Here is an 18,158-nt window from a genome sequence, read left to right as displayed (position 1 = left end):
TTAATGAGTTAATTTTTATGCTTTAAAATTTTGACATCTCGTTTTTAGTAGGGCTGCTCATGGGTTGTCCAACCCGCTCAAACCAACCCAACCCAACCTTAAACTAGGCCGACTAACCCGACCCATTCCAAACCGTGGGTTAATTGGGTTGATTTTTGGTTGAGCCGTTTATAATGGGTTGGGTCGAAATATGACTTTTAAAAACCTTAAACCAACCCAACCCGGTCAAAATATATCTTTAACACTCTGATACTCCCTCCGTTTCTTTATTCTTTTCTCGTTTGATATGTCGGGACTGTTCATAACATGAGACTAATTACTAATTTACTTTTAATCTATAAGACTAAATATAGTCGTGAGTGATCTTGTTGGATTCGTATTCACGAGTACTTTAATACAATGAAGTTTTTATATTTAATACTCATACAAAATTAATGATATTAAGAATCAAAAGTGTGTATTGGCAAACATGCTAGAGAGAAACAGGAAAAGTAATAAGAGACGGAGGGAGTAGAATATTTTTGGTTGCTCACGGAACTATATTTACTTATTTGATGATAGAATGTGCAGTGAGTGTAGTGCAGTGTGCAGAAACAATTAGAAATAAAGCTTTATAGTTCAAATCAAACGACTCACATTGCTAGTTCTTATGATTATATATCATGTCTGAAACATGATTTTTAATAGTTAGTAGTGTATTAAGATTCAGCTGTCCACCTTAGTATGAAGAGAATATCTGCACTCTAAAAGCACCTGATATTTTGTATCGGTGCAATGTCCTATGTTATTGCTAATTGTATACAACAAAATGGTGCAAAACATATTTTGGATTATGCTTATCTTGCAAAATTTTCAACCCGATCAACCCTACCCTAACCAACCCAACCCGTCATACAATTAGTAGGGTTGGGTTTCTAATTCTTTTTATGATTAATGGGTTAAATTTTTCAAACCCGTACTAAATGGGTTGGGTCGCTTGAATGGCCGAAACCGACCCAACCCAGCCCATGTGCAGCCCTAGTTTTTAGGCAAGTTCTTAAACTTTTAAAGCTGGGATTTCTATTTGCGACCTGGGCTGGATTCAACAACTGTTTGTCCTCGTCTTTGTGCTGCTATACACCGTTAATATACGCTACATACATGTGTTAGTCCGGTGGATTTATACTCCGATCTCGAATCTCTGATCTCCACACTCCAGTCGAATCATATTCCCTCAAGGTATGTAATATTATTATATAATCAATTAATTGATTTTGTTGTTAATTTGATCTCAATTGTTAATTCAAACTAAATGATTTTGAATAAATGTAGATTCGAGCTAAAATTGAACAAGATCGATGGAGTGGACGACCGTACAGCATCTAGATCTTCGCCATTTCGGGCGTAATACGAAACTGTTACAGCCTCACGCTGCAGCTTTTCATCCCTCTCAATCTCTCGTTGCTGCTGCTATCGGAACTTATATCATCGGTAATATCGAACTGTCTTTTCCGTGTCGTTGATATAGTTTTATTAATTTGATTAGTTGTGGAAATTTTACGAGTTTGTTGATGTGGAATTTGAGCTATTTGATTTGATTATAATGCAGAATTCGATGCGTACACGGGAAGCAAGATCTCGTCTATTGACATGGGTGCTGCTGTGGTCCGTATGTCGTATAGTCCGACTAGTGGTCATACTGTCATTGCTATACTTGAGGTTAGTCTTCCAGGGCTGAATTATCTGTTTACTATCGTAAATGTATTATAATTGTATTAGTTAAACGATTATTGTACTGGCTAGGATGAGTAGGCGTAGGTATAGTGTTTAAGTTGCAATGAGTTGTCTCTGTTATATACACTTATAATTTTTGTTGTTTGCTTGTTTTGATGAGGTATCCACACTTTTTTAGTCCCTTCGCATAGTGGTGGAAATGATCGATATGAAAGGCTACTTAATTTATAGTTTCGATTAGTGCTCTTCTGTTTATTGTTTGCTTCTTAGATTACATTCAGTCTTGTTTATTGTTCCGTTGCATCTCAATTTTAGGATTGTACAATTCGGTCATGTGACTTTGACTCCGAGCAGACCTGCGTGTTACATTCACCTGAAAAGAGGATGGAGCGAATATCCATTGATACTGAAGTCCATCTTGCTCTGACTCCTCTCCTACCGGTAGCTTTTTTTGGTTTCCATCGTAGGATGAGTGTGACAGGTTTGTTCTTTCTCTGACATGTTCTTCGAAATTAGTTGTCGATAGGTTCTATATATATACATGGGTTGCAGTAATATTTGCATAGAAACTCTCAAGATGGTGGATCAGTCATCAGGACTCAAACTTCCAGTTCATTTTATTACTTTATATATCTCCGTTGGTTTTAAGCTTTGCAAGTTGTAGACTAATAAATTCAAGTCCATTAACATCTTCATTAGTTGAGCCAAGCACATAATAGTTGGTTAATTGCTAATTAGGGTTGACCATAATCTGCATTGTTTATTTGTGGAAATGCTTACAGTTCGAATCTAGATCTAGATGGACAATATATATTAGTCATACTCCACCAGAAACCTTCTTCAAATAAATACTGGAAGCTAAAATAATCCCCCCCCCCCCCCCCCCCCCCAAAAAAAATCATGTCAAAATATAGCACATATGGTATGCAAATTGATCGTTGGAAGATAGAGAAAAATGCAATGAAGTCAAATTTCATAAAAAAGCTCACCGATTGACGGGATAAATCAAATTAGAAACAGAGGGGATTTGTAGGATTAGATTAGATAGAGGAGGGTGTATTTTAATTGTGTACTCCCTCCATTCCATTTTAAGTGTCATCTTTTGACTTGGCACAACTATTAAGATGTGCAATTATTAAGTTATACTATCATTAATGTAAGTTTTATTTTCCAATTTTGTCCATCAACCATGAATAAATTTCAATGAGAGTTTCAAAGGTAGGGGTATTGAGGTAAAAAGAATACTCCACTTGTATTGAGAACATAAGCAATTGTCTTGAAAATGTAAATGTGACACTTAATTTGGAATTCAAACCCGGTCAAAATACGACACTTAAAAAGGAATGGAGGGAGTATTTGTGTGTGGTTCTACTATAGATCCACTTTGGACAAATATAGTTCTACTTCTACAGTAAACCAGTTGGGATATTATGATCAATTTTCAATGATTTTTGAGGAAAAAATGATGAACTTTATTTATTTATTTATTTAGTAATTAGATATTTGATGAATAATGCATTCGATACATATATTTTGTGGGTATATAAAGGTGTTTTCTATTGGACTCTGTATAAGGTGGTTCTCCATGGAGTGTGACCCTAATATATCTATATATCTATATATATATATATATATATATATATATATATATATAATTTTTGCTAATAAATGATTCAACTTTTCTTCATGTCTAACTCTGCATATATTGTTTGGAATCTGAATTTGTTTTACCTGTTCTCTTGCATGAAGTTGTTGGAACTGTTGAAGGGGGAAGAGCGCCAACAAAAATAAAGACCGACCTGAAAAAGCCTATTGTGAATCTTGCTTGTCATCCTCGTCTAGCCGTGCTGGTAATATGGTTGGATAATCATTCATTTTGAAATTATATATTAAATAATTAATTCTGACAGTTTACCCTTTCCCGTTTTTGCCAGTATGTAGCTTATGCAGATGGCCTTATCCGTGCATACAATATCCAAACCTATGCTGTCCTTTATACACTACAACGTAATACTAGATTAGCAGTTCTAATTATATTTTAGTAGTTGTAACTATCATATATGAAGTACTTTTACTCAGTTTTCCAGTTACTTCTTCTTTTTTTTTTACATAATGTGGTTCGTTTATTGCAGTTGATAATACTATTAAACTCTTTGGGGCTGGTGCTTTTGCTTTCCATCCAACATTGGAATGGGTTTTCGTTGGTGATAGAAGGGGTACGCTTCTAGCATGGGATGTTTCAACCGAGAGACCTATAATGATTGGCATGTATGTACTGCCACAAATCTTTATTACATATGTTTTGATACTAGTTTGACCTGATTTACATATCCCGTATATGTAATTTCAGTAATGCATTGCATTGGAGTGATCATTTTATGCATTTAGTTCAATATCATGGCAGTGCAGCCGCTTGTAGCATTTCATTGGACTTGCTCTTGTGTTACTTGCTCAAAAAGTGTTCCATTTCGGACTAGCTCCTTAAAATAGTGGAAAAACTTGCATATTTTGAAACTTTTTCAAGAATTTTATTATCTTTTAAATCTTTTTGTAAGTAGCCTTGAGTGGCTGGCGTTATAAATCATCCTCTTTACTCCTAGCAGTGGCAGCAAGGTCTGCACATCTCACTCTATCTGACCCTACTTATAAGTGGAAGACACATGTTAGGTTTACTTAACATTAAATGAGTAAGTATGCATTAATTTGAAATCACATTTCCATTTGCATGCCATCTCTGCTATCGGAATTTAGTATGCTTAGAGAAGAAAATCAGTTGTAGACTTGTAGTTCTAAAATTTTAATGCATCAGTTATTTGTTTGTCTCAATATATTTCTAAATTACTCGAGTATAATCAGATTAGCAGAAATATATTTGTAATATCTCGTGTGTTATAGATAGGGTCCTCTGAACTTCCAATAACTTTCACTAAATTTCTCGGTTATCTACTATTTCTAAATACTAACGTAATTTTCTGAGACAAAACAAAAGTAGATATCTTGACAACATTTATCAAGATCTTAGTTAGTCACATCCTGGAGCTGCAACTTGGGTCCCCATTAGTTCAATGTCCAACTCTCCATGCTCATTTTTTCAAAAAATATGTAACTTATAAAAACAGTAAAACATACCTTGGTAAAAGCTGGTATATTCAATGTATATATATTCACAATACATCATATTATACTTGATATTACTAATTGTGTGGGTCGGCGTGACGCTTCTCTACTTTCAAATTTAAGAGAAAAGATGGTAGCAAAGTTAAAGAATGTTCTGAGTATTCATATCCAATTCGTTGATTTTTATTTAATCACTAAACACGAGGTACTATGAGCCTGCGCTTTCTGCTATCAGATCTTAGAATAGTATTTGTTAAATTGGAATCCTGGTATTCCCATATTCACAAATAATTAATTGGATCCAATTAAGTCCTGATACCATAAGGTTTATGGATATCTATAGAGTGTATACTAGTTAATGTGATGCTTGTAAAGATTAAGGGTTGAAAACAAGGGATAGCATTACCTCCACAAAGAATCAGCAGAAACACAAATAAATCCATAGTTTGATCAAATTTCAACAATTCATAATAATATATCAAATCTAATTAATAGTGGATATTTGCAACTCCTTGTGGTTGACAAAAACTGATCCTAATATTTGTTCAGATTCCTCATCTCATGACTATTACTGTATTATAAATCTGAACAGAATTTTAGAATATTTTAACACAGAATACTTAGAATACAACTACTTTATTACAAGTACGCCTGTAATTTAGATATAATTTAAAATCTAGAACAACTATATGTAACTAATATGATTAATTCCTACCCCTACCTTATCGTGCTCAGCTGATAAAAAGAGGCATAGACGATGAGAAATATGCAAGTCCAGGACTCCAGAAGGATTATAACTTAATGGAAGTTATGATCCTTCTAGATGATGGAAGTTACGATGTACATTTTGGTTTGTATGCTGGGAGTGATTACTGTATATCTTTTCTAAAGCTTTATGATGCTGCTTACCATGGGCCTCTCTCGTAGTTTTGCAGTCTTAACCTCTGAATCTGCTTTAAATTTCAGTACGCAGGTGGGTTCTCAACCATTAACCTCAGTTGCTTGGCTTCCAACTTTGCGTGTACTCGTCACATTATCTAAAGATGGAACTCTTCAAATGTGGAAAACACGAGTTATTCTGAACCCTAATAGACCTCCAACACAAGCAAACTTTTTTGAGCCTGCTGGTAAGTTTTCATGTGCTTCGAGCATTACTTCATAATTACTGTATTAGATTTAAGTTGAAGTGAATCCATAATCCATTAATCTAACAAGATCCAGCTTGTCATGCTTTAACATTATCTGCATCTTACTTATAACCCTCACTTGCAAGTGAATTGCTCCCTCTGTTTGGATATGCTAGTCCCTTTGACTTTTTTTTGCACGTACTTTTAGGAGTCCTGACCATACATAGTTAAAACAATTAATTTTGAAATTTTCTTTTTGTGTCAAACTAATACTTTTATTCACTAAAGAAAAAAAAGATTTATAAAAATATAATTAACTATGAGGTCAAAACTCCTAACCATACGTGCAAAAAAGTCAAGATGAATTTGGTTCCAAATTGTTTTTGAAAGAATTCTGTGAATTGTTTTTGATATATATACACTTTAATACCTCAGCACATCAAACGTTTACAAATTTCAAGATGAATTTTATTTCAAATTTGTTACCTTTGAATTCAATGCAGATTCTTTGTAAATATAAAAAATGATGTTGTCTGTAATATATCAACGTGGTTAATATCAGTCTTGGCATCTAGTCCTCCCAACGTGTCCTGCAGATTTCAATGTATTGTAGGATTGAAAATAGTAAATACAAGTCTCGTAACCTATTATGTATTGTATAGTTTAGATTGTGACTATTGTGTATGTGACTTGAATTTCATTGAGTAATTTATGCTTGGACATGGGAAATTGTTCAGGGCACCAATTTGAAACACTTTCGCATGTTTTAATTACTGTCCATATGCAATGCCTTTATGAATTTTGATATGCATGCAAAGTTTTTTACTGAACGGTTGAAACTAGTAGATATTATTAAAAAAATATGTGACAGGCAATATATAGAAGCACAAATTTGGTTCATGGTACAATTGAAAATAATTTTGCAAGTTGTTGCTTTCATAGTCACATAAATATGTTACAGATGCACTCATATGTTTGTTGCTTTCTTGTTCCACAGCGATCGAGTCTCTTGACATCCCTCGCATTCTATCTCAGCAAGGGGGAGAAGCTGTATATCCCTTGCCGCGAATTAAAGCATTTGAAGTTCATCCAAAACTGAATCTAGCAACGTTGCTGTTTGCAGTTAAGTGCAGCAGAATACATTTTATATATCGAATAGTGTAATGAGTAATGAAGACTGACTGTGTTAGAACAGAATCTGGCAGGCAGTGAAAATTGGAAAAATCGTGCTGCATATACAAGGGAAGGAAGGAAACAACTATTTGCTGTTTTGCAAAGTGCAAGGGGATCTTCAGGTGATTCCGGTTCCTATTCTATTCAACTACCTTTTAATAATCTTTTTTACTGAGCTAACTTTAAGGTCCTCTACAGCTTCTGTTTTGAAGGAAAAACTCTCATCCCTGGGATCATCAGGAATCCTAGCTGATCACCATCTTCAAGCACAAATGCAAGAGCATCACCTAAAAGGGTGAGTTGCTGACTTATATATTTGCTGACAGCACACTGCATGTATTTCCACAACATTCTTTTGTCTTCTTTTTTTAATATGGACACATTATTCGACTGTAGTTTGTTTTACCAAGGTTGACCAAGTGTTAAATCACACATACAAAGAACACAATACTATGAAGGCAAATCAGTTAGAGGGATAAAGAAATGAAATTTAGTATTTAACTAGCAAGCAAATTACTTATAAGCATAATGTGTTCTTTTTTTCCACTAATTCCAAATCATGTTAGGAGTACAAACCTCCGGATCTTTTATGACTTTTCAGTCGTTTTCTCTTAAATGATGTTGAGTTTTATTCACCATTTGTTACAGGGTGGTATGTACTTTCGTCGCTAGCTGTATTATGTGTATTATAAATCTATAAAATGGTTGTTTAGGATCCTATTTGGTGGAAATAAGACTTTGCACTGGCACTATATTCACTGATTTGAATAATCTGGTAAACTTTCTAATTTCAGCATGCAATCATTTTAAATAATATGAATTCTCAAAACTTGTGTAAATTAGAAATATAAATCATTTTTAGAGGACAAGATAAATTTTACATACAGATATAGCTTTTTGGACATTTAATATGAATGTGTTTTTTCAGCAGTGGCACTTCAAAAAATCAGTTATTCTTGGCTTGATTCGTTTTGGAATTTTACTATCTTATTTTGCATGGTTCAACTATCTGATCCATTATCTGGTAAAATGTCTGATTCATTATCTGGTAAAATGTAAGATATTGTCTAAATATTGTAAGGAGTTCTGTTGGTACCCATATTGCTGGAGAGTTAAAACAGAATGCTGATCCAGAACTTTGGTGAAAGTGTGGGAAACGTAATAAAAAAGTCAAAAACCCAGGTCATTATTTAGCCCAAAAAAGAAAAAGAAGCAAAAATCTGGGCCAACAATTTAAGTTTTTCCCTGATGTTAAGGAAAAGTTTTGGATCTGGCCTTTTCTTTTACTTTTACAATTCCAAGCTCAAAAGTTTTATAAATGATTAAGAGGCTTTTAAAAGCGATGATGGTGATTTATTAGATGTACCGGATGAGTGGATGCAAATATATCATGTAATATGTGATATTACAAGAGCATGATATAATGAGCAAGTTGTGATACAGATAAGGAGCATTCTTGGAAAGAAACTGTGATAGAACAAGAATAGAGGAGCTTTAGGAGCAAATGAGGGCCGAAGCTTCCAGCTAGATTATCCGATAGAATTTGGAACCTTTGGTTTAATTTAAATATCTTTGATTCGTGCTACTATTTCTATCCTTTTTTTACTTCATGAAACGTGAGTATTACTTATTTTTTTATCTGGGTTTCTTGATTACATTTTAGCTTTAGGCTTTAAGTTTGGTTTACTTGATCAGATATAGTTTAGCTAATGAATTTGTATATCGATTTCTTATTACATGATTCTAAGGACGTGCTGATGATAATAGTTACAAATTCTATCAAACTCAAAGATACAGCATGGAGCATTTATGTTTCGTGCAGTAATTAGTCAAAAGTCAACTACAAATTTCCTGATACTTGTGGAGAACCTGTTACAATACTATTATCTCTCTCGTTAGTTGTTAATACGCTAAATTAGTTTTTTTAATCGGGAATGTGATAATGAAATATATCACTTAAATAGTTTCTTCTCTTTTTTCAGCCACAACCAGCTTACAATCTCTGACATAGCAAGGAAGGCTTTTTTGTACAGTGTATGCTACTTTTGTATTAATTTGATTACTTGATAGCTGATACTCCCTAGTTTATTGATACACAGATCTGCATACTGCAATTACTCTTACTAGATTCACTTTCTTCTCCTTTTTTTTTTTTTTTTAAAGTTTTTCTTCTTTGCATCTTAAGTTTAAAGTTCATCTCATATCTGTCTTTTGAGTTGGTCAAAGTGTCCACAATGTTGTCAAGTTACCAATAACTCCTATGGAATGTTTTGTCTCTGAAACTTTAAGTGTCTGACACTGCTAAGGCGGCTGAAATCATAGATTCAGAGTGATGTAACATGAATGTAACTGTCTGGTGGTCGTACAGATGTTTCAGTTCATGTAGGCAACTGACGCCAGCAATTGGCATTTAATTATAATTATGGCATTTTCCATTCAGTTAATCTGGACTAGAATCTTGTTCTACTTTTAAAAGGGACAACCTTTGTGAAGGATAATAATTTTATTTTATAATTTCGTCACCACTCGCAGAATATATGGTTGAGCAGAACAGTATATATCAGTCCTATGAAAAATCGAGTGAACAGTAGGATAAAGTTGTTAATCTTAGAATAAATAAAAGCAGGGGCTACCAACTTCTGAATTTGTATGAACTGGATTTTTTTATGCATGTAATACAAAAACGCTGATTAGCTTATATGTCAATCAACTAATGATGTAAAAGAGACGTCCTTAATCAGAATTAGATCACACGGATAAAGTGTTAGATTCTTTACATCTTCTGAAATTTAACGTTGTATATGTATGTGGTTGTTTATATATGCTTCTTGCAAGTGGTCTCTTTTCTTGCCCCTGTATTTCTGTCTTTAGTTTTAACTACCATCTTTTAAACTGATTGTTGCAGCATTTTATGGAAGGGCATGCCAAAAGTGCACCTATATCTCGGTTGCCTCTCATCAGTGTAGTAGATACTAAATATCTGCTAAAAGATGTTCCTGTTTGCCAGGTAAATCTAGATGATTTTAAAATCTTAGTGAATTTTATGTTCTGATAACATTGAATTGTTTCTGATTAACTTAGTATCCTCTCACAGCCATTACATTTGGAGCTCAATTTCTTCAACAAACCAAACAGAGTTCTTCATTATCCTGTCAGGGCTTTTTATGTCGAAGGTGTAAACCTTATGGCCTATAACTTAACCACTGGAGCTGAAACTATTTACAAAAAGCTATACACATCGGTAGGGCTGATCTTATGTCCATAGAAAATTCTATACTCGACGCTATATTTATAATTTTTATAATTAAGTTTATTAAGGAAAATCTGTCGTTCATTTTCAGATTCCTGGAAATATTGAATTTCATCCGAAATACATTTTGTACAGTAGAAAGCAGCACTTATTCCTTGTGGTACATGAGTTTAATGGCACTACCAATGAAGTGGCGCTCTACTGGGAAAATACTGATTCACAGTTGGCTAACAGTAAAATTAGCACTATTAAAGGTTCTTCCCATCTTCATGTATATTTATGCATTTTAAACTTTGGGCTTCCAGAAAGCTCTGTTATGATTGCAAGTACAAATTCAAAGAAATTAAGATGTTCATTGTCACTATTTCTGTAGGTCAAGATGCTGCTTTCATTGGCCCTAATGATAATCAGTTTGTGATACTTGATGAGGATAAGACTGGAGTCGCATTATATGTTTTGCCTGGAGGGGCTTCAGTAGATGTTGCTAAAAAGAACGAATTAGCCATTGAAAACCCTACTGCAGTAATTGAGGATGATACAGATACTGGATCGGTGAAAGGCCCGATTCCGTTTATGTTTGATACTGAAGTTGATCGTATCTTTTCCACTCCGATAGGTGCTTGAGAATACTATAACTGTCTGATTGATGTTTGTATATTATGTGTCAATACTTTGAATAACACGGACCTGTTCTTTTCTTGTATTCTAGAATCAACCATTATTTATGCTACTCATGGGCACAAGATAGGTATGTCGAAGCTTGTCCAAGGATACCACCTTTCTACTTCTGATGGCAATGAGGACCAGTTTTCATCTACAAGAGCAGAAGGGAAGAAGTCAATCAAGTTGAAACCAAATGAGATTGTACTTCAGGTAAGTATTTCTTAATAGTTGGTGTAGTATGCATACTATAAAGAGATGTAAACAGTTAATTTATAGAGAAAAAGAGAAAGTGGAAGCTAAAAAACGTATATATGTCAGCTATATTTGTTGTGTGTATTACAAAGAGGGGCTGCCACCTTTATAAAGAGGCGGAAACCCTACTTGAGGATAAAGTAGTAATACACTAACTAAAGCTTCAAGAGCACTACTAGCAGTATTTTACCATTGTCATAAGTTATGCTGCTCATCAGCAGAGGATTGAAAAGGCATGTAAGACAATTGTTGAGGATCTTGGGAGCTAGGGGTCGCTTACGGCTTACCGTTATTGTTATAATTCCTCCTCCGTTTGGATTCTTTGTTTTTTCAATATCCATACATGGGAGTGGTTGGGGGTTGGGGGAAAATGCCTGTTCTTTACTACTTGGGCATAATGTCAAACTTTATTTTCCTTGCTTACATTTATTTTTAGTATTAGTAGAAATAAGTGCTTCTTGCTTAAAATAAATAAGTGGAGTAGAAGTTAGAAGCAAGATAAGACTTATAAGTGATTAAAGTGTTTGGGAAATAAGTAGAAGCCCTGAAACAAAAGCTAGCATTCCTAACTTTTTTTAAGTGCTTCTTGACTTCTTACACAAACGGTACGAATAAGTGCTCCTAACTTATAAGTCGAGAAGTCCGGCTTAAAAGGGGGGCCAAACACCCACTAAGTATTCTATCGATCTTCTTTCAGATTCAGTGGCAAGAAACTCTCAGGGGATCCGTTGCAGGAGTACTAACTACACAAAGGGTGCTTATTATTTCCGCAGACCTAGATGTGCTGTCTAAAAGCTCTACAAAATTTGATAAAGGGCTTCCTTCAATATCCTTAAATGCAGCTGTTTCTGTTGCGTTTCTTTTACAGAGTCAGCTATTTTGAATAATTTTGCATCATCAGTAATTAGTTCATCATTACTATTGGGACTCCTTAACTATTTTCCACTTTAGATCTCTTCTCTGGGTGGGTCCTGCACTTCTGTTTTCTACTGCGACTGCTGTCAGTGTGCTTGGGTGGGATGGAAAAGTGAGAACAATCCTTTCGACTAGCATGCCAAATGCAGGTGTATATCTTCTATTTGCTTCTGATGTGAAGGTTTTTGTTGTGTTTGAGGCTGCTATTACTTTTGTTGATGTTGTTCTTTGGCTTATGTTTTGGTGACTGTCCCTTCCGTCTTTTATGTCATTATGGTAAAATTTCTTGCTTGCAGTTCTTGTAGGAGCTTTGAATGATCGATTGTTGCTTGCCAACCCAACAGAAGCAAGTCCTCGACAGAAAAAGGGAATTGAGATAAAAAATTGCCTTGTTGGGCTTCTTGAACCTCTTCTTATTGGTTTTGCAACAATGCAACAATATTTTGAACAGAAGCTTGACCTTTCAGAAACATTATACCAAATAACATCAAGGTTTTCCTTTCAATGCTTTAATTTGTGCAGGATCTGATTAATATACTATTCGACCTCCTGTCTATCTTGCAATTTTGACATCTGACAGCACAACTATTTTCTCATTTTAAAGGTTTGACAGCTTGCGCATAACACCGAGATCTCTTGATATTCTTGCTACTGGCTCTCCTGTGTGTGGAGATCTGGCTGTGTCATTATCACAATCAGGTCCACAGTTCACACAAGTGAGTTCTCCTAGATGTGGTTTGTTAAAAAATTTACTAGCTGTCGAACAATTCCTAGTTTTGTATATAATGAGTTTCGACTTAACTCAGGTGTTGCGGGGAACTTATGCAATCAAAGCTCGTCGTTTTTCTACTGCGTTGTCTGTTCTGAAGGACGAGTTTCTTCGTTCAAGAGATTATCCACAATGCCCTCCAACCTCTCATTTGTTCCACCGATTTCGCCAGCTTGGATATGCATGTATCAAGTATGCTTCTAACTAACACAACTTATCCAAATTTAGCCGAAGTTACATAGCTATACAGATTTATATTTCTTTTCTAACTTGAGCATGAGAATCCCTTTTTTTTCATATGTTTAATATTAGGTTCTTATGTGCATTTTAAACAACAGAAAAGACTGATATGTGCATTTTAAACAAAAATTTCCAATTCTTCTGCTTTGGCTGTTATACCTCCATAGTCTGTATAGGTTACATGATAGTTCTTAATCTTATGTCATGTCTTTGCTGTTTACACTCTATATAGGGATCTAGCCCGACAAAAAGCTCGGTATATATCTATATCTATATATATATATATATATATATATATATATATATATATATATATATATATATATATAGATATATAGATATGTGTATATATATAGATGTAGATATAGATATACTAGTTACGTTTATTTTGTAAGGAATCCCTTCTGTTTGAATTAATATGAACTCAAGGTAGTTATAGTAAAATTATATGACTGACCAACCTTTTAGTATGTTTACAAATCGTCATAGATTAGGTATTCAATATCTTTTTTGAATTTGTATGATATTATATAGCCCGTATTTCTATGAAAGTATATACCATTATTAGGTAGATTTATAATGTTCCTAGGATTGTCGGTCGGTTCATATATAAGTGGAAGGAGTTAATAATTTCTTTTGTATTTATATTTAAATAAGAACGTCACCTACCCATTCTTTCCTGGCTACTTCCCTGCCAGTCACCTGCTTAACAAAAATCTTAATTTAATACATGAAGCAACTTACAGGATCTCATATGTGATTGTGATTATTTATCTCTGTCTATTATTGTGTGACGAAATGCCACATTTTACATGTGTAACTGATGCAATGTTTATAGATTGTAATGCATTCTTATAAACTAAGGTAAACAGACCTGGTGAGTGGTGATGTCATTTATAGCTGAGTTTACATATAAATATATGTTTGTCCAAGCATCAGTTTTAGTAGGTTCTTCTTATCAGAATGCCTTCTACTGACTGACTTTAAAAAGCATAGATTGCCATTCTGATGTTAACATTTTCGTTAAACCTTGGTGCTATGTAAACCATGCATTCGCTGTTAATTTTCGTTGGTGGAAACTGGAAAAGCATGCCTCTTTGTTATTAATAAGCATGCTTTTTATGATTGGTTGTGCTTCCATGGCTATGATTTGGTACATAATTATTTCATGTGCAGGTATGGTCAGTTTGACAGTGCAAAAGAAACATTTGAAGTTATTGGTGACTTTGAGAGCATGCTAGACCTATTTATCTGCCACCTAAATCCTAGTGCCATGCGTCGTCTTGCTCAAAAATTGGAAGAAGAGGGCACCGACTCAGTGTTGAGGCGATACTGTGAAAGGATACTAAGAGTTCGGTCTACTGGATGGACTCAAGGCATTTTTGCGAACTTTGCTGCCGAAAGCATGGTTCCTAAAGGACCTGAATGGGGTGGAGGGAATTGGGAGATCAAGACGCCCTTCAATCTCAAAGACATACCACAGTGGGAGTTGGCAGCTGAGGTGACACCATACATGAGAACTGACGATGGAAGCATCCCTTCCATTGTGACTGACCATATTGGAGTTTACCTTGGGTTGATTAAAGGCAGGGGTAATATTATTGAGGTAAGGGAAGATAGCCTTGTTAAAGTACTTAAGCCAGAAGGCACTGAAATTAGAGCAAATGGACTACAAAATTCAGCAGTTTCTTCCACAGCTAATAAGACTAGTGGGTTGCCTGTTGGTGATTCCAAGGCCGAGTCATTGATGGGCTTAGAAACCCTTACCCAGTCTTCAAGTTCAACCTCTGTTGTTGATGAACAGGCCAAAGCCGAGGAAGAATTTAAAAAGTCACTCTATGGTACTGCTGGTGATGGTAGCAGCAGCGACGAGGACAGTACATCCAAATCTAAAAAGCTGCGGATAAGAATCAGAGAGAAACCTGTTTCTTCTGCTACTGTTGATGTGGATAAGATAAAAGAAGCCACAAAACAGTTTAAACTTGGTGACGCATTGGGTCCACCGGTGAGGACCAAGTCTTTAACTGGTCCACAACCAGATTTTAGTCTTTTAAATCCTCAAGCTGTTCCCTCTAATGTCGGAACGTCATCAATTCCTTCAGTTTCTGCACCAACCGATCCATTTGGAACAGACTCGTTGACACAGGCTGCACCTGTAGGACAGAGTGTTCCCATGCTTAAGGGACCCGGAGTTGCAGCTGGGCCCATCCCCGAGGATTTTTTCCAGAATACAATACCATCCCTCCAGGTTGCTGCATCACTGCCTCCTCCTGGTACTTTCCTATCAAGAATGGATCAAAATTCTCAAGGGTATGATAACAATAAGGTTGTGCCAAACCAGAGTAATGCATCGGTTTCTGATGCTGGTCCATCACATGGTGGTCTTTCACAAGCCACTCAATACCCTACTATGTCCTTTGGGCTTCCAGATGGTGGCATTCCACCACAATCTGCGGGACAACCTTCTGGCATGCAACAATTTCAGGCTCAGATACCACAACATATGGGACAAACTTCTGGTTTGCAGCAGGTTCAGGCTCAACGGCCAATCTCCAGTCAACCCCTTGACCTTAGTTCTCTTGAAGGGCCGAATTCTTCAAATTCAGGCAAACCTTCTGCAGCTCCACCGTCACCGAAATCTGTGCGTCCTGGTCAGGTAAGTGTAATTTCTTTACTGTGTGGACTGGTACTATATCCTTTTAAGCTTCAAGCTTGAATTTTTTGCCATGTTGTTTTGCTTTCTCAGGTTCCTCGCGGGGCAGCTGCTTCATTTTGTTTCAAGACTGGACTGGTACATCTTGAGCAAAATCAACTGTCAGATGCTTTATCCTGCTTTGATGAAGGTTTTCTTGCACTGGCAAAGGATCAATCTCGTGGAGCTGACATTAAGGCACAAGCCACCATTTGTGCCCAGTACAAGGTTGCAGTTACTCTTCTTCAGGTATTGTTGTTCCTAAGAACTTGGGTATTTTGAGATTTTTTGTTACTTGTCCTCATGTTTACTTTAATTTGGAAGATTGTTTCCTCAAAGTTGATTCATAGTTTTGACACAAATAGAGAAGAAAATTGAACCGGTGTTAGAAAATTGTCAGGTAAAACTCGTCGGCTGCATCCTGCTCTAAATAGTATAGGATAAATCTGGGATTTGAAATTTGAAAATTGGGAGTTGTCAAGTTTCTGCTCACAAACTAATTTTTCTCTCTCTCACTGTCAAGCCCTTTGGTCGCTGGGTATATATGATTTGTAAAGCTAGTTGCATATTACATCTCTAGACTTGGGCCAACTTGCACTTTACCTTCCATAAGTTTCTGACGGTTGCAACTTGCAACTAGTAGCCAACATTTCGTGCATATTGCATATTGCACCGCTGGTCTATATTTTATTAAGAAAACATAGAAGATTTTGGCTTTGAATATTAGACTTACAAGTGGTATGAAATCGTTATAATTGAAAAATGGGCTCGGAGTACCAAATGGTGCTAATTATGTTTACTGGATAATGGGCAGGCAAGTGCCCTCAAGTTTTGACATGTAGTTGTAACCGGCAGAAGTCTTGAGTTTAATAAAGTGTATATTGACTTGAGTTCAGGTTGCAAAGTGGAATAGCTACCTTGCCATAGCTATCAGCTACATTGACCGCTTAAAAACAATTGCTTAGAAAGAGAAAAAGTTGACGCATTTAATTGAAAAATTAGTAGTTTTCATGGTAGCTTAGAATATTCAAAGGATATACTGAAGAATTATTTTGTTGGAATGTTGAATATAACAATAGTAGCACCATTGTTAAAGCTTGCAGGTTTTCACCATAGATAATGACATAGGAAGTTTGAATTTATGGTCAAATACTTTCCACATCAGACATTGCCTATTGCTAATCACTAAATCTGGAAACAGGAAATTGGGCGATTGCAGAAGGTCCAAGGTCCTAGTGCCCTCAGTGCTAAGGATGAAATGGCAAGATTGTCTCGTCACCTGGGTTCATTACCTCTTCTTGCAAAACATAGAATAAACTGCATCCGCACTGCTATTAAAAGAAATATGGACGTGCAGAATTTCGCTTATGCTAAGCAAATGCTTGAGCTCCTCTTATCTAAAGCTCCTCCTGGCAAACAAGATGAGTTGAGAAGCCTTATTGACATGTGTGTACAGAGGGGGCTGACCAACAAGTCCATTGATCCATTAGAAGATCCCTCACAATTTTGTGCTGCTACGCTAAGTCGCCTTTCAACTATTGGCTACGATGTTTGTGATCTCTGCGGGTCCAAGTTTTCAGCACTTTCTTCACCTGGCTGTATCATCTGTGGCATGGGAAGCATTAAAAGGTCAGATGCCCTCACAGGTTCTGCTCAACCAAATCCATTTGGTTAAGTTGTGAGAACGTAAATAGATTATATGCCATTTTAGGCACTGCCTAATGAGATCAATCGGCGGTCAAGTTCGTACAAATCCATCCTGTATCCCTACTGTCTGTGCTGCCTTAAAATCTACACAACGGAAGACCATTCCAGTAGTGAAATAGCATTGGTGTATCATGTTATTTTCATGTACAATAGTCGTATGTATTTGATTTTGTGAATAAGTTATAGGTGTTTTTTGTCCTCCTTTTCTTTTATAGCCCATCTTATTGTACTGGTTTAATTGCTCGAGTAAACAGTCCCTCTAGTTAGTTAGAGTTCTATGACAGTATCCATTTGCACTTGTGATATTGATATGGTGTGCTAAACAATTAAAATTTACACGTTGCTAGTTTTCTTCTTGTTGGTTGCATTATATTCCTCTTTCTACAGATATCTATGCTGCTAGTATGTTTACTTTTACGGATTATGACTGAAAATGGCCGGTTTGACTAACCCCCCAAATGTCACTTATTTCTGAAAAAATAACGTAAATGTGTATTTTTTTTTTAAGAAATAAGTGAATTATTTCTGCAAATAAGGATT

The 18,158-nt window shown here is 35.6% G+C and overlaps 1 protein-coding gene across 1 annotated transcript; it reads left to right on the top strand.

Moving 5' to 3' along the window:
• The first annotated feature begins 1,038 nt into the window (after window positions 1-1,038).
• On the top strand, window positions 1,039-17,974 carry LOC108214131 (uncharacterized). The gene is made up of 25 exons (XM_017385935.2): window positions 1,039-1,218; window positions 1,312-1,470; window positions 1,589-1,698; window positions 2,029-2,194; window positions 3,463-3,563; window positions 3,648-3,720; window positions 3,846-3,981; window positions 5,797-5,957; window positions 6,955-7,079; window positions 7,153-7,252; window positions 7,329-7,425; window positions 9,113-9,164; window positions 10,036-10,137; window positions 10,225-10,371; window positions 10,472-10,634; window positions 10,754-10,996; window positions 11,090-11,253; window positions 11,993-12,121; window positions 12,242-12,359; window positions 12,507-12,702; window positions 12,815-12,926; window positions 13,017-13,171; window positions 14,396-15,875; window positions 15,966-16,160; window positions 17,113-17,974. Exons 2-25 carry the CDS (start codon window positions 1,338-1,340, stop codon window positions 17,584-17,586), a joined length of 4,932 nt encoding a protein of 1,643 aa, XP_017241424.1. The 5' UTR covers window positions 1,039-1,218; window positions 1,312-1,337; the 3' UTR covers window positions 17,587-17,974.
• Window positions 17,975-18,158: the final 184 nt, after the last annotated feature.

Source organism: Daucus carota, chromosome 3 (genome assembly GCF_001625215.2).
Source record: "Daucus carota subsp. sativus chromosome 3, DH1 v3.0, whole genome shotgun sequence".
Taxonomy (NCBI): Eukaryota; Viridiplantae; Streptophyta; class Magnoliopsida; order Apiales; family Apiaceae; genus Daucus; species Daucus carota.
The sequence above is the reverse complement of the archived record's forward strand: the minus strand, read 5'-3'. Positions and strand labels throughout refer to the sequence as shown.

Bases quoted from the DNA above. Each gene is read 5' to 3' on its own strand.
- LOC108214131 (XM_017385935.2), top strand. From the start codon at position 1,338: ATGGAGTGGACGACCGTACAGCATCTAGATCTTCGCCATTTCGGGCGT. The intron at 3,982-5,796 runs GTATGTACTGCC...TTTAAATTTCAG, and splicing joins AGACCTATAATGATTGGCAT to TACGCAGGTGGGTTCTCAAC. The intron at 10,138-10,224 runs GTAAATCTAGAT...ATCCTCTCACAG, and splicing joins AAGATGTTCCTGTTTGCCAG to CCATTACATTTGGAGCTCAA.